The following is an 18,179-nucleotide window of genomic DNA, read 5'->3' as shown; positions in this document are numbered from 1 at the left end:
TTTAGTATATTTTGATATATAAATATATATATTAATTATCAATAAAACCTATGTTAAATATAATAATAATCAATAATTATTTTTTAATTATTTCTTAATAACTAATATTCATTTATAAATATATTATTATATTAAATATATTATTTATAAATATTATTAATCAATATATTATATATATTAATATAATTAATATAATATTAACATAATAAAAGTGAGGATATTTCCATCTAGAAATAAAATTTTTGAGATTATCTTCATTCAATAATTTAGTTTGCAAAAATAACTACCACTTCTTTGATTACCTTTCCTAAATCTAGATGGTACCATTTGTTGCTCACCACTCTTATGAAATTTGAGCTGATATTTATCTTTTACCTTTATTTTTTTCGGACATCTTTTTCTCTAACTTTTTGAATTGTATTCATTCTAAGATTGTATGAAATGACCACCTTACCAAATAAATTAAATGTATAAAACCTACCATTTATTGTACCCTTTCATCCATTTTTTGTACCAAACATGATAATATTTATTTTTGCATGCTAGATTACCTCCAACCAAGCTGGCTCTTAAATTGCTCTAAATAAATAAATACCAGAAAATTCTTCTAGCAACAAAACTAGGTGAACCACTTTTGGGTGCTCCCCTGCTCCATCCAGGTTCGGCCTGTCCAAACCACTCCAGTTCAATTTATCACAGCAAATGCTCATGCAAGAGCATGTTAAGAGAGATTGTTAAGCCAAGCCAAAGAGCATCACCCATCCTGTCCAATATGTACCCTGCATTTACTTTATTCTAAAAGATTGAGCCTAAGGCTATATGGCTAGGCAAATAACAACCATTGTTTCCCTAGCAACGAGGACAATATATCAACCACCGAACTGGTTACCAACCAGAATTTTCCTTTCAACACATATACCCAGAGATATGTCATTAAGAAGCTATTAATCCACAACGCAACCACACGGTTAATTGGAATCTCGCTGGACACACACATCTAGATTGAGGGTACCTACCAGTTGTGTGGGTCACATGCAACTAGGAGAGGGAACATTAGCCATTGGCTGACGAAACTTGTAGGTGCCCTTCATCCACACGAGCGAACATCTGGCACCAGAAAAACTGGGAGAGAAAAAGAACTATAGTAATGATGAGCACATACAACGAAGTCCCTGGTCGATGCCACAAAACTGCTGCAGCCCTCCCAAGCATGATATACAACAAAACAGATGAGGCCCTTATTCTCAGCTTCACACTAAACTAAAACAGTTTTCATTAGCATTTTTACAACATTCTATTTACATGAGATATCCATTTCCATGGATCAGGCTCAGAAAATACAGTGGAATACAATGCTCATATGGGTAACCAGAATAAAACGCCCAAATTCTACTTGATTGGCTCGACTGAGTACTCTGTACACCTATTTGAGCACATGGAAACTAATATCTTTGTACAGAAACAGAGATCTCAGAAGAAAAGCTACTCATCATGGACAGCTACAGCTTCAAAGATCTGGCTATGGTCTTTGATCTAGCTCATTGAATTCCAACTGCACCATTACACAATAAAGGAAACTTAGATTTGACAAACACAATTAACATAATAAGCACAATAACGCCAACTTTATATTCCATTCATTATATTAATTTCAGCATGAAGCAGATTCAAACTATGCAACTGGCTCAACAGATTCAAATGCAGTTCACATATACTGGAGTAGAGGGCTTCAGGTTGATGGATGACATTTTAATTATTTGTGCATTTGAAAGAAAATACTCCATTTCAACAGAGGCAGGATAGGATTTGTTACTGGGCAATGCTAAATAAAGCCACTTCTGACACCACCCAAGCCCCCACTTGGTCAGATATTGGACCCAGCATCTGACAGGGAGCAAGTTTGTCATCAGAAGTCGTTATGATTAAGCATCCTTCATGAGTTATAACCTTAAAAATCTGACTGTAGGCATCATGATATTTTAAGTGAATTTATAATCAAAAATAATTTAAGATATCTCCGTTAGGAAGCACTACATTTGCCTGCTCATAGGCTAGCTTCATTCTTCGGTACTCTTGTTGAGCTCGATGTGAACGAAACATGGCCTGAACCCGTATGACTGATCTTTTCACACGTTCTTCAGCTTGCTCCCTACTAATTCTGAAAAATTCCTCCTCTCCGGTGCTCTCTTCGTTCGAATCCACTTTCATCGCTTCTTTTGATTCAACCTGAACACCACGTAAGCCTTTTCTCTTCAAACGCCAGCGCAGTATTGCTTTCTCAAGCACTCCAACTGACCATATTATTTTGTGGTATTGCTTTCTCACTTGATGACCTCGGAATGCAGCCTGAATCAGATCATCAAGAAGATCAAATGGGCAAAATGCTGCATGCTATGATAGCTACCACATCACAATTTCAAAAATTTAACTGCATCATTTCAAGGACTGTTGCTTCCAAATGGCAGCCTCCAAATGACATAAACAATAACCTAATTGACTAGAGAGGAGAATAATATTTACACTTCACAATGTGAATAAAATTTCTATTGCCTAAACACAAACACAAGATTACCTGGATCTTGATAGCGTGTTTACGCATGTTAAGGAAATGCCTTCGAGTCTTCCAGGTACGGAAATTGCTTTGTATTCGTGCAGCAGCCTTCATGATCCTTCGTCTACTGTAGTTGCGGAATGCATGCTGAATCTTTAGTGCAGCAACTATCTGGGCTGCTTCAATCTCAGGTTTAACCAACTGAACTGCTTTTGTTTGTTGCTTCAAAGCACGCTCCCTGAATGCAGCCTGTATACGGTCTGCTGCATCAGCAGCATTTCGATAGGCTGCTAATGATTCTCTTAGACACAGTTCTTGCTCAGTAAGGTTCTCAGGATATAAATTTTCAGAGCTCGATTTGTCGGTTGAACTTGGTAGCAAGGGTGCACTTATGTTCCCAGACAAGGACATAGCCTGAAAATGTGCAGTTAATCCTTTTTCTGCAAGGTATGCAGCCAAGCCTTCAAACCCTTGATTTGATGCCAAATCAGCAGCAATGCATCCTCCAGGGAATTCTGGAGTAGGATCCGTGACCAAGCTTGGGTTTGCCCCAGCAGATAAAAGAGCAGCAACCATTTTTTCCCTGAATCAACAAACCCATGCATGCTCATTAGAAAAGCAAGTGCAAATTAACAAGCAAATGTTTAAAGCACCTGAATTTCATGTGAATATTCAGATCAATCATGATGATCCATAATTTGGTCTAGTCATGGGAGATTTCATGCAAGGTTTTAAATCCCGTGGGACGGGACTATCCTGATTTTTCTATGAAATAAGACGCACTACCGTCCCGCCTCACCTTGACACTTGGGACAAGGGATATCCCAAGACGTTCCAATCAGGATGCTGGGATACTAATGGGATGACCCTGTCCCGACAAATGAGATGGTACCTCGTCCAGGTATCCCGCGGGACATCCCGCTGGGACTTAAATCCTTGATTTCATGTACAATATGCATAAGATGTTCAACATAATCACATGATCATGTTATGCTAAAAGCTACATATGGAACTGGCTAAATCTAAAATAGTATCCATAGCCAAGACAATCGGGTAAGTATTGTTTTAAGGATTGAATTTATGTCTACTTAGACACATTTAAATAGCAAATGTTGCATTGCCAACTGTTGGGATGCATTAGAGACTCCACTCTCACAGTACCTTGGGGTCCTCAAGCCATCAAAGAAGGGATACATAGATCCATACACTGCAAGCTTTCTCTTCTTGTTATATACAAATTCTATATGTATATATATATATTACATTCTCCGCATGTTTTTGCTCAGTACGGGTCACTTTGTCTGCATGTAAGCATCAGAAAGTGCTGCAAGCAAGTTTGAAGAAACTGAGTTCTTGATAGGGGAGTTTCAGATACATAAAATAAATGAACATGTGAAACCGGCTCAAGAAGTTTCACGGTCAATAATGTTGATTATAGTGACAGAGCATAGTTGGATGATCCGAACAAAGCCTAAGAAGCTACAAGCTTAGTGATAGCATACTCCTGATAAAGCAAGCAGTTATGATGGAAATGGTGTCTGAGTCAACATTTGGATAAATTTGCACTAGGTATGAAAAGCCACTGACAGTCCTCTGAACGCACTGGCACCTAGCTTGACAAGAAAGAAGAAACCAGTTCCTTGCTTAGAGCTCAAACCCCCAAAGAAGGCATCATAGTATAAAGCTGCTAAACTCCCTTTATGCCCACCTCACTAAGTAGATTGACATAGAGATGAAACTTGTGAGACTTGCTCAACTTACACAAAGAGGTCAAAGAGGCAGATGCACATCTACTAAACTATCTGGAAGTGAGCGACATATGGAAGAGATGTCACTATTTGTGCCATCAAGTGAGAGAATAACCACTGATCAGTTTGATGCCATTAGGAGAGAAAATATTGGATGATGAAGCCCATGGCACTACAATTCTTCTAATATAATAGGAGAGATAGGTTTAGGATCAAACTCAGAAAGCTGAACCTACATGTCCTCTCCCACTAATTAGCATGCAGGTTAACTGGTTAAACCAGCTAATTTCTTGTAGCATTAACTTGAATACTAATGGTTGGCAAATAATATGGTCGGCTTCATATGATGATAAGCAAATTTGAGTGTTGCACGATGCTGGTCTGTGCTCGTTACACCATGCTGATCTGTGCTGGACTATTGTCAGCACAAAGAATGCATGTGTGCTAGGCTACCCTGCAAAATGGCAGGGCATCAAACCACACTTCCCTGTATCAAACCATGTCAATAACAAGACTCAACTCTGACTAGTGCTAGGCCCAAAAAAGTTTAAAACACTTTTTGTTAACCATTTCATTGTGTTGGAGAGGAGATGGGAGGTTGTTTGTTGGTTGTAAACAACCTATGGCACAGAGACAACTGATAACAAACATTATTTATATGAATACCATTTAAGTAAATATACCATTTCCTTCCAATCAAGGCACATTGTGCTGGTGTGTACCGCTCCATATCAGGCATAATAGCGTACCATAGTATCAAACTGAGACTCGCTGCAGGACGCATACCAATTCTTAGTATGCCAAACCGACCCCAATACCAGGCATACCAAAACTATACTAGTATGATATTGGTAACGGGTCTAGTACAAAAATTGCAAACCTTGCTTCAGATATTACAAATAAATAAGGAACTACCACCATTTGAGTTCAATAAAAATAGTCTAAAACTCAAATTCCATCAAAATGTTATGGTCAATTGCCTGCTCAAGAACAAATTCCATAATTATATGCTTTCTTGACAACCATCAGATCCTCTGCCAAAAAATATAAATTTTTTTTCCTAGGTGTGAACACAATAGAAAATGCTTAACAGAAAGCAATTACATCTTCTAAATTCAATTTGAATGTTGAAGAAATTGTACCTCCCAAAATATGCTGCCCAATGTAGCGCTGTCCAGCCAGAAGCATCTCGAAAATCCAAAGACATGCCTGACAAGGAAAACAAATGAGCAGCCCATGCATAATCTAGAATTGCACACAGGTGGATGACCCCTTGACCTTGACTATCATGGGCAGGTGTTTTACAACCTTCAGCTACCTTCTCCAAAAGCCATTCTTGTAATTTATTTTTCAGAACCAGCTCAAACAAGTCTTTAGTAGCTGGTACATGGAAGGCTTCACCATTGCTGCTTAGCCTGAGCAGATTCATCCAATCCTTTTCCATTAAAGGTGATGTGACTGATGCATATCTCTTTGCTTCCTTCAGGGATTTTGATTGTGTCCTGCTGGATTGGATGGAAATATTGTTGGTTGTAGAGAAAAGTAAATGAGCAAGCCTTGTCTGCACCTGAAATTCTTTCCCCTTTAGGTTGTTGTTGTCATCTTCTGATGAAGTAACCCCTCCATCCAACTTATCACTTGGCACTGATCGATAATCAAAACTCAAAACTTGGCTAATGGGTGTATAGCCATCCAAAGTCATAAAGAAATTCACCGAGCCAGGTGGATGTGGCATTGCAGTGCAGCGGTAAACACCAGCTTGAATCAGCTCTGCAGCAGCATGCATCTCCCCAAAGGCACAATAGATATTGGATGTCATTGGATGTTTGTATGGGTCAGTGAAATGTCCTACAACCAGAACCTGCATACATTCCTTTTATGTCATTATATTACAAAGAGATGCAACGAGAATTAAAATGCTAATGCGAGTTTAAATACCATACACACAATAAACGTTCAATAGCAAGATCAATCTGAAGAGTATCAATCTCAGTTCTGCGACACAAGGTTTCAAGAATATCAATTATGATTGAAGAATTACTTTCCTGTTAGCATAATTATTAGCAAAAAGTTTTCAGTGGTTATTGTGTTTTATAAGAGTTCATTATCATATCCACAAATGACATTTTAGTGCTCTACTGGCTAGCAAGAATAACAAACCGTAAAAGCCCATAAAAAGGAAAGTTTTCACGTCCACATAAAGCTGCAGATACTTGCTATTTAGATTGAACCCCGCTTATCAACTGAAAAATTCTTATCTGTCAGGGCAGTTCTTATGTTTCATCATGATGTTCATATACTTAAACAAGCATTCTTCATCACTGTTATGCTTCGTTCCTTTTCCCATCAACCAGGTGCTAGAACACTTCTAATGCTTACCTAGCCAAGTCACATCATTCTATTCACAATGGACTAATATAAAAACTAGCCTAGTTATGGGAGTGTGTTAAAAACATACTGGTTGATAACAGTATTGCATACATCACCTTTCACACCTCATTTATGCTGTGTCAGCACAAAGAGGTGTACCATGTGTCCATATTGTACTATGCCATACTGTACCAGTACTGGTACTTCAACCCTTGATACAAGCAATTAAAATAACTGATTACACAAAACGCATTAGGTGTTAAAAAACTTTATAAGATGCCAGCTAACAGTTATTGTCAACGGCTTCATCTTCAAAAAGAAGAAAGGTGCCTAAGCTTTAGGAATAAAACAAATGCCTTTAAAAAATTAAGAAAATAACCTTGGTTTCCTCTGTGGAATAAGCCCATCCAGGTGAGATGTCACTAATACTGAAAATTTGTTCCGTAGTTGAGGACTGGTCCATTATTGTAAAAGCATTTGATTTGTCACCACTCGAATTTAAGGCTTCAAGTTGCTCAGTCACTAAGCCAAAGGAATCTTCGTTCATCGAATTCCACCCTCCAAAACTATTATGAGTAAGGAAGACATCACCAGTAAAAATATCTGGGCTTGCACTGCTATGAGCAGAATCTAATTTAAAATCTGCCTCTTGAATAGTTGAATTCATGGTCTCGAACAGCAGTGATGGGTTCTCCTGATCCTTTGCTGCTTGAAAGTAACCACTGCAGTTAACTCCATCGATCCCATTATCATTAGTAATATCAGTTGGATGTCCAGAAGAAGGTACTCCCTCAACCACATCATGAGATGGAAGAACGCTAAGCTGTGGCAAAATGAACACTAGCATTTCACTGCAAAATCTCACGAAAAGAAAAATATAGAGTATACAAGGTTGAAAAAAGACCAAATAGATAGTTTTCTTATCATCTACTTAATTTCCTCGTGTATCTTAAGCTTCAGACAAGAGCGAGGTAAACAAATTATGCACTTTCTAGCTGCGAGTTAACTTACATGAACACTGCAACATGTATCTAAAGCCTATGAAATAAAACATATCTTGGATAAGAAGCAGACAACAAAACAAGGACCGGAATGCTTTTACATACTTAAATAGGTTCCTTGAGTACAACTTGTGATAATGCAATATGAAAGGTCAAGCATTCTTCACAGGTATTAGATACTAAGGCATTAAATTGTTTCTATATAGTCAATACATCCGCTGTATTTGTATACCGTATGAGACGATAACAGACAATTGAAGCTGCATATGGAAACACTTTTGCCTTCTTAGCAGTTCCATTGCACCACTGCAACTCAACCAACCTAGCTCCTTGATGATCATGTAATGGAGCATGGAATGAGATTTACTAATACTAAGTTTCAATTACCAATCTAGATTATGACATACTGTGCTATATCTATGGAACAACAAAGCCATGTTATGCTACATTAATTTGATGAACCATGGCACAGACCAATATTATTCAACAAAGGTGTGAATTGGTTGAAGCCCAGCCAAACCATTTTCTCTCTATTAGATGATGGAATCTACTTCACTCCAAAATCCTTCCAAATTCATTTTGCACTGAATCTGAGGTTGATGATGCATTTGAGGGTGACAAGTGAGGAGGAGGAAAAGAAGAAGGGAAAGAGGAAGACAGACAAACACAAAGATGAAATTGGAGGAGGAAGGAAGCAAACAAGGTGAGAAAATAGGACCTGTTTTTCTTTCTTTTGAGGTTTTCTTTTTTACTCTAATATTGAAAAAAAAAATTGTTATCTTATGGATCCACTGCAGGAACACAGGTGTAGGGATGTAATGAATCAAAGAAATCTTGTGGTGCTTTTTGGAAAACATGGTTCTTTTCCAGAACACATTGATGTTGAAAACAAGCCACGGAAGCTTGTCTATTAGGGTTCACATTTTTAACATGCTGTTGAATGAGGTTGCATCTATGCATGCCTTAAACAAATTGTTATCATCAAATTAATAGTAGAACCTTTTTTTGGTAAGCAATTGTGGGACCTATTTTTACATTACAAACATATACTTTTGTATAAGTTTTGCATCCACAAAGAATTGTGTACAGCATGTTACTTACATTGTTACAGAATTCCTTAAACCATCTGGCATCTGTTGGACAGAGGATAGAGCATCACCTGTAACATGGAAGCATGGTCAGGCTTCTGTTGTAAAAATCCAATTTTTATCATGGCCTATAAGTCATACCTTCTCTACATAACACAGAAACAGTGGAAGTTGGTGGCTCCACTAGATCTTCCCAGTCCAGTGTGTTGATGTCATGAAGACTAAACTCTTGATTCCGAAGCTCATTATACTTGTCAGACAGAGATATACCAGAACCTGAAACAGAAGAAAAATTTGAAGAAATGTAATATAAACCAAGATGCGCTGTGCGACAGCGACATGAAAGCATTATCAGGGTGAATTAACAAACATAAGTGCATCAAGCACCACGCCAGGACCAACGATATATGTTTGGCTTTTTTTTTTTCTTTTGTAATAATATCAGGCACATCTAGCGTCAAAAAATAAAACACTTTAAAAATTGAGCTTGAAGTAAAAGTAGGGATGAACAGAGATTCTTCAAACAAGTTATGAGCTACTTTATCTCGACAGAGAGAGAATATTATAACAGGTTGAGCAGATATACTCATCAAAGACCAACAGGGGTTTGCCTTACCAGTGTTGATTGCACGATCCTCCCTCGAGTTGATTTCTTCTGACATAACTGCAGATCCAGACAGCTCTGAACGAGCTGAACCAGAAGAAATCATTGGTGTTGATGGAGAACCATGATGCATCCTGTTTGTCAAGGATGAAGCATCTGTACATTCCACCAGTGTTGGTGGGTTCTGAAAGGCATTTTCCAGACAACACATATAAATCAGAGGTGCAACATGTAAAACAAGGCAGTTTTGTATTTTAACTTTCACAGCCACATCAGGTTGGAAAGATATCATCCAGAATCCAGAAAGTCATTTCATTGCAAGGCAATCAACAGATCAAGATAAAACTAGTAGAAAATTTTCAAAAAAAATGGTGAAAATGGAAAACCTTTATCAACCAAATCCAAGGACAATACAAATTTTATAGCCGTAAAGAAGTAATCCTACACAATTTAGCAAGAACGTGTGACAATCTGTGATCCAAGATTATAATAAGAAATTTCATGCACTATATTATACATATTGGGAAGCTCACAACTTAGCTAAGACTTGTTCTGATCTGAAATCCAGGATGGTAATAGCCTCATAAAAACTTAAGGAACCAAATTGAGAATGTAGAAGAGACAAAGCATGTGAATCATGCTTCCAATTATTGGGCAAACTGATTAACTTCACTTGATCGTGTGGGAACTTCACAGTTGTAACAAATGAAGATTTTCAAGAGGGAGCTGTATAAACTTTATGCTGTCATATCATGATCAATACATCCCAAGCAAATGACCAAAATAACATGGCATGCACCAAATTTTGATGCAGCACAATATATACATAAACAAATCCATAATGGGGACGGCAAAACATAAATGTAAGACCATGTTTTGCAACCAAGGAAAAAAGTAACTAAGTGAAGAATAAAAGATTTTGAGGGGAAGAAAGCTTACATAGAAAAAAAAATTAAAAGCGTATTCTAAGAATCCAGCAACAACTGGAGAAAAAACTATTTATTCCCAAGTAAACAGCTACCAGACAACTGCAAGGAAAGAAGATTCTTAAACAATAAGTTTAAGCCTTTAGAAGTTTATTTTTGGCGTGCGCACTCTCTCTCTCTCTCTCTCTCAAATAATCATTAACATCAGATCTGCCAAATACTATCACAAATGCTATATCAAAATGCTAAACAAAAACCATAAAATGTCATAATAGCTGAAGGGCCTAAAGAGCTTCTATGATTTCAAAAGGCTTAACTTACGTTCTTGCATACGAAACCTCATCACAAGAAGAACTTGACCACAAGTCTGGATATTAGCCACTAATAATCAGATATAACGGATGCCAGAGCACTATTTTCATTTATCATGTTGATAGGAGTTTAATGGTGGTTTATGTTGTTCTTTTAAAAAACTTGTAATTTTGACTGGTCCTTTGGATTTCAATGTCAGGGTTGGTTATATTTAGTTTATGTATAGTATCTGAACGTCTGAAAGTCCTATGTTATAAGTTCGATAAGTTTCTGGACAATACAACTAAGTACTAACATTTTGAAACTTTTTTTATGTCTTTCATCCCCAGGGTTTCGTGCAAGTTTTTATGACAGTTTTATGCCTTTCATCCCCAAGATTTTGTGCTAGATTCAATATTAAGTTCTTTAACTTTTTTCCCTTCTTCTTTTAAATGCCACTGGGGCTCATCAAATTTCTTTGAAATATATTCTTTACATGTCACCTTAGGAGAAGGTGGTCCTACCAACATCTAGCACTCTTAAAGCTACTGTGAGGAATCCAGAAGCGCATATATAAGGAACACCTCAAGTTGTAATTTACATTTCTCGTTGAACATGGGACCTTTTTCTTTTTTCTTTCATGATGGCACTGCACGCAATAAAACAACATCCACTTGTCTGCAAGTTACAAGATAAAAAATATAGAACAAAGAAGAGGCCAAACCGCCAAATGTTTAAACACAAAAAGGATAAGGGAAAGGGTAAGGTGTCATATCTTGGCAAAGCACATACTACGTGGATTATACTTTATATAAAACATATGTGAAAAAAAAAAAAAAACATGGGAAAAAGAGGTAGAGGATAATTTGTATCTTGATTTAGTTAATATGCTGAACTTTGGTACTAAAAATCTTAATATGCTTTAAAACTAAATGCGCATGTATCCTAGAGTGGTCTGACTTGTTTGTATTTTACTAAGCTTTAAAATCTGCATAAAGACCAAGATATATAATAATGGATCCTACCATGTTAAACTTGATATAAAATACCGTACATAATATTGCAAAAAATCAAGCCATTCCTTCCATTGGAATTATTATAACCCAAGCTTGTCAGTCCACATCTCATATGAGGCATAGAATAAGGCCACAAGGCATGGACTTTAAGTTATGTACCCAACCTCGACCTTTTTCTGTGTTTCTAAAGAACCTCACCTTGTAGCATAAGGCAATCTAGCATCATTAATGCAGAATTACTTGAGCAAATACTTTCTTGTTAAAGGTTGAAAGAGTTTCAATTTTTTTCCAAAAAAGAAAAGAAAAGAAATTACAGTACTCTTTAGTCATAAGATTCAGGTCCACAAAATAAACTACATGCTACAAAGAATTTCATCTACCTATTAAGGGAAACTCTTGTTGTTAGATGACTTTTTATTCACACATAAAAATGCTTAATGCAAAGAATTATAATAGATCTTTGACAGGATACAAAGAAAGAAACCTCTGAAGTTTGACGATAATGTACAAGAACTATGCGCTCCAAATTCCTGAATAAGAAACAGTTATAGTATCATTTCAGTTGGCAACTTTACAGGATATCAACATAATTTGAATATAGTATAAATTGGACATCAACAATAACAAAATGTTGGAACTACTCATAATCAACTTCAAATAAACCTGTTGGGCGCAGCACCAGATGTAATCTCATTCAGCAGTCTATTTCATAGAACTAGAAAGAAATAGTCATAAAATAACAAAACTAGATATCATAATTACAAAACTTATAAGAATTTTTTTAAAAAAAATAAAACTAAAAAGGCACAATATGAACCAACATGCACCTAGGCCCTTTAAGCATGGATCCAGATTCAACTGATGCCCGCCCTAAATTTCCCAACAATGCATTTAGATGAAAGCCCGGCGATCATCCACTTTACAGGGAAGTCAAGTGTTCTTCAAATGTTGATCCAGTCAATGCTAAGCCACATGCAAGGCATCCCCTACATCGATATTTGGAAACTCGGTTTTGGTTTTGGCCAACTCCCATAAGTTTAGGTTTCAGTGGCTTTGGAATTTTTGCTGCATGTTCTAGGGCCTCAGTCAGAAAATAAGAAAAACAGAAACAAAGAAGACCAAGAAACATCATCACACAACATTTTAGAGTATATTTTGTTGTCTAGGTCCTCTATTTTGTAGTTTTGACAACTTTGAGGTTAATATTGCATATAAGTGAAATTAAATATACTGGTGTTTTCTACTGTGAACATGTATAAACAAAAATATATTTTATCTTTTGGACTTTAGTTGTTCTAAAGTAACTCATGGATATATTAAATTTGGCATTTTAATATTTTTGTGGTTAAATGGGTACCTAGTCATACACATTCAGTTATAGAATGCCATATTCATTTTATACAAAAATGAAGTTTTGTGAAATGTCTTGCATCTAGTTGTTCAGATTAGTCCTTGTAAATTATTGCAACAAGGGTTTTCTCTAAGACCTCAGCCTCTCAAGGGTTAAATTTATTATTTATTATTCTATATCCTCTTTTAACTTGTGGAAGGAAAAAATTTAGAAATATATATATATATACACACCAAATAACCTACATAATTAAATAAAGAAAGAAACAAACCCAATATGAACATAAACACCAAATAAACCTTAAAAGAAGACATGTATGGCAACTTTTGATCATGTTCTTTTTTGGCCAAAATTAACTGAGAGCACTGAAATTAGGCCAAAATTTACTGGAACTATCAAACCTAACACTAACCTAAAATTGGAGGTTAATTTTGGTTTGGTCTCAACTAAAACAGGTCAATTTTTGCTGAAATTAAAGTCTTGCTCCATATGGCATGTTTATGCCTAAGTACAAAGCACCAAGCTCCCTTCTTGTAACATCATCAGTCCATGGTTCAAGTGTTTTGCAAACACATCATGACATGGAATGGTACCAAGATTTGGTAAAGAATGCTGAACATAAGGTGACCACATGAAAAAGAATCTGGATCATTGTTTCAACAGCAGGAAATGCAGCTGCATATGCAAATGTAATCCCCCAACCATAACACATTCCTATGTGCAATTACCATATGCGTTCGCAGTGCATGTGGGCCAAACAGGCAGCCCACTTAACATATGCAATCCCACTTAGCATATGCAAATCCTACATAGCATTATGTGGATGCATATATGCCCCGCTCCTATGCAAGCTCATGCAAGCAATTTGTATTCAGTCAACTGGGGCCGAGAAGCAAGTTATGGCTAAGCTTGATATGTATATTACTAATGATGTTAAAGTTGTTAAAAATGTTTTAGTTATTGCTATTGGGTATTAAGTAGTAAGTAGCAATTGTTAGTTGTTATTATTATTAATGTTGCAATCATTATTATTACATTTATTATCTTTTGATGTACATTATTTAGTTTACGATCTTAAAAAATAGCAATGACACTCACTTTGGCACAACCTCCATATTAATGGATTAATGCCTCAAAGAGGAAGTTGCAACTCACTCTCCCTATGCCTCGAAGAGAAGTAGCCACTCGCCCAGACAGACCATAACCTGAAGGAACGTGTATGCTCTTCATGTCTGAATGTTAATATAACTTAGGCAAACAGGCTAAGGATGATAACTTAAGGCGTAGGCCTGGTTAACCTAGCCAATTGGGTGATGCACACAAATCATTACAGATTACATGCTCATTCCTAATTTGCAGACTGTCATGTATCAAGTGCAAAATTATATAATTTTGATAACAACATCCTAAATCCTAATGGAACTACAAATCCACTTCCCTCCCCTCCTCACATTTTAAGGTAACAAATCTCTTCTGTATTCCTGTTCTCAACCTGATTCTCTTCCCTTTGTGCATCCCTCCAAGTCCTCCCTGCCTTCCATGTATTTCTCCATCTCCCTTCACTCTTAATGGCCTAGGTAGTGAAGTTAGTATGCGTTACTTTCCAAGGTAATGGCAAGCTCTCTTTCCTACATGTACAAGCCTATTTTTCCTGCATCTGTGGGGCCCAACAAAAGGAGAGGAAAAGGTCTTCTCCATTTAGGGGGCTTATGATTTTATAACAGGTAAAAAGAAACAGGTTTCAAGAATATGATAAGCTTCATGTTATATTTTTTAATTAGGTTGAATAGCAAGTGGAACTTTACAATGGAAAACATGTAGTCCATGTTACAAAATACTTGAGAGTGAGAAAGGTTTTGTGACATTTGTCTCCAACCATTTGGATCAAATTTTGTCTGGCATTTAGGATTTTACAACAGTGACTTTTTGACAAGGCATTCAGAAATTATAGATCAGTTTTCACACCCACACTGTGAAGTTTTTGAGACTTTGAGTCTTCAGCACCATATTGTGTCCAAGTGTTTAACAATCTAGAATTCCTCAAAGCGAAGTTCATTGGTAACATGGTTGAAATTTCTGAGCCCCAGCTTCGTTATAGATTGCTTTATTGGTTTGTAGAAGGTGTTGATCAAGGGCAAAGGATCCTAGCTTCGGCACGTGACCGTGTTTAATTCCAAATGGAAAGACAACGAAAGTTCAACAACATGCACTCATCTTGTCCTTGTATACCCACAGCTTATGTTCAATATGAAGTTATTAAACCCAAAATAAACTTTAAAAGGATAAGCATGAAAAGCTACGCACTTATCAAGCAGCCAGTAACACCTACGGTAGAAGTTAGGATCATCGTCACTGCGAGCATAATAAACATGGATCCTTTCTTCATTCCCAATCTGTAACAAAAATGAGAAGAATATCTCAATGATTGTCTCTTTGTAAACCAGATGTTGAAATTGGCAAAGTTACACCACTGATCAAGCCAAAGATAAGATTATGTTATACAAACTAAAATGACAGAACCCAAGGTGATTTGAATTAATACAACAAAATATAATAGTTTATGCATCTGAGTTTCTTGTTCCGTAATACATGAATGATGCAACACTACCCAGGTAGGGAAAGATGATGGCAACACAAATTAACAGGGCATATGACAGAAAGAATTGGTAAGTGAAATAAGAAGAAATTATGCACACAACAACTGAATGAAAAAAAGCAAGCTATCACTGAAAAACAAAAAGTTAAAACTTAAAAGGCTGCAGGAACCACAATAAGCAATAGATAAAAACAAGAAAAAAGATAAAATCTCAAGGTTATCTGTTGAACTACGCCTTCTCCAGTTGATAATTATGCATCCTAATTAAACTAGTTGCTGGCTAATTAACGTTGCAGTGTTTCCAGGCAAACTTTCAGCACTAGCAGTCCTACAACCCAGACTAATTAATACCTCAAAAAACATATATTCTCATCATCTCATGTATATAATTAAGTTTTGTATCAATTTTGAATCAAACAATTCAAGAGCCCAATGGTATCTGAATTTGCTGGCTAATCCAACAACAAAATTGGTGCAGTCAATTCCTGAATATATATGTACACGCACTACACATATATATGTAGAATGAAGGTGGTAGGTGTCTAATCTCATTCCTATGTTACACACAAGATGTGACTATAATACTATGATCACAGGACATAAGGCTTAAAGCACTGGATGTCCTGCCAGAATTGACCATATCAAGAAAATACATTGTATATACCAAGAGCTGTCATGCATTGGGACACAAAAAGTGCAAGTCATTGAAAGTTGTATGCTTATTTTTACTTGTTTCATAGTCGAGCAGTTTTGAATGAAACTCAGATCAGGCTGGGTCAGGTTCTAATTGGGTTCAGAAAGAGGTGCTAGAGGAAAACTAGCAACCCAAACCCAACATGTTTATTAAGCAGGTCAGGATTTCAAACCTGAACCCATACCATTTAATAAACATGTGACCCAACTTGAACCTCATAACCTGTCTAATAAGCAGGTTGGGTCAAGTCAGGTTTACAGTAACCCCTCAACCCAATTTGACACAGATAATTGGTTGTAAACAGGTGTAAACACCTCATAAATGAGTTATAAACAGGCCGACCTGCCTTAACTGGATTATAAAACAAATCTAAATAGGTTAACCAGGTTAGAAGTCTACACCTGAATCTGACCAAATTAATATATGAGTTTAGTCAAGTCAATCTATTTATGACCCAATATCATGTACGTCGAACCTATCACAGGTCGGTTCATGTCGGGTTGGCAGGTTGGGTCATCATCTACCACCCCTAAAACCTACCTTGGTTTCTCTATAGTATTTAAGGTAGTATCTATTGAACTCATCTAAGATAAAGGACATTTGCTCTACTCTCTTTTGGATTTCACGGTTGCTTTCTCACCCAAGGTTCTATGTTTTTCTGGCAAAAGATAGACCTCTTGTCTACTTAATGATGTTGGCTAAACCAATAATCCCATTACCAATATGTCCACAAAACTTCTCCCAAAATGTCATATTCTACTAGTGGTGGGCCACTTGTCAGCCACATTTGGTCTCACCAGTTTGTGAATGGTCTCTTTAAAATAAAATCTCTTCCTTTGGACATCTACTCATGTTGGACATTTGATAAGCCACCATCTTAATCCTCATATTGTAGGACTAAATTATTGTGTGCCTCACCCATGTCAATCATGATGCCATCTAGTGTCAATCATGTGCCTAATCACATTCTCAGGCTTATTTCAAAAAAACTAAGCATGTGTACTTTTTTGACATAGACCACCATAAGTTGATATATGATAACATGGATGGATGGACCATACTTGAATTGGCCCAATATGGTACATGTCCAGGTTTTTCAGTTTCAATACCAAGCGCTATACTGGTAGCTTACTTGTATGGGCCAAGTTAGTATGATACACTCCTGTACTGACACAGTATATGTTGCTAAGTAAGATAACTGCTATACCATATGTTGGTACAGTATCATATCGAGCCATGTACCACATCAGTACCTTATCGGGTCAGTACTGTATAACTGATGCCGAGCCATAGAGCTCGGTACAGAAAATCTTGGTACATACCATATGGCATGGACTAATATGTACTGGCACCCAAATCCTAGCAATTAGTTCACTATGAAAAACCTTATGCATTTTTCAATACCTTCAAGAACCATTACTCGGTCACTCCATTTCAGTTGCCCTTACATGGAATTTTAGGATGCATTTGATATTCATCAGTCAGTGCTACGATCACTTTATGCACCATCACAAAATTTCATCATCACAGGCCTTTCTCTTGAAAGAGAGAAACGATGATTTGACGACTTCAGCATCAAAGCCTAGAATCATGTAATGGCTCATATTGCAACAAGAACTAGTTTGCTACTTGGATTATTCACTCTAACATAAGTTACTGGAGCAGCACAGTTTTGTCAGTCTGCCATTTTATTTGACACTTCTTATGAACTAATCATAAGCTTTGATATAAAGATTAGCAAGAGTGTTTTCATGTATTGCCACATATATTGATGATTTATTTGGCAGAAGTTTAACCATGGTTGTTAGATTAAATGAATCATATTACAGATATTTTTAATAAAATGCAAATTATTGGTGCTCAACACAAAAATACTACATGAGGGCGCTCTTATTTATTTAGTTGGATATAGAATATTTCCTCTATGAGTTGATTTTTTTGCA

The 18,179-nt window shown here is 36.6% G+C and overlaps 1 protein-coding gene across 1 annotated transcript in view; it reads right to left on the bottom strand.

Moving 5' to 3' along the window:
• Positions 1-1,858: 1,858 nt before the first annotated feature.
• Positions 1,859-18,179, bottom strand: part of LOC105057400 (calmodulin-binding transcription activator CBT) — a 26,151-nt gene continuing 9,830 nt past the window's right edge. Inside the window, 9 exon segments of the mRNA XM_073248333.1 lie at positions 1,859-2,346; positions 2,573-3,134; positions 5,442-6,160; positions 7,049-7,492; positions 8,768-8,829; positions 8,900-9,034; positions 9,375-9,546; positions 12,080-12,125; positions 15,251-15,339. Coding sequence (XP_073104434.1) covers positions 1,996-2,346; positions 2,573-3,134; positions 5,442-6,160; positions 7,049-7,492; positions 8,768-8,829; positions 8,900-9,034; positions 9,375-9,546; positions 12,080-12,125; positions 15,251-15,339 — 2,580 coding nt within the window. The 3' untranslated portion in view covers positions 1,859-1,995.

Source organism: Elaeis guineensis, chromosome 14 (assembly GCF_000442705.2).
Source record: "Elaeis guineensis isolate ETL-2024a chromosome 14, EG11, whole genome shotgun sequence".
NCBI classification, from domain to species: Eukaryota; Viridiplantae; Streptophyta; class Magnoliopsida; order Arecales; family Arecaceae; genus Elaeis; species Elaeis guineensis.
Note: the sequence above shows the minus strand (reverse complement) of the source record. Positions and strands in the feature narration are given on the sequence as shown.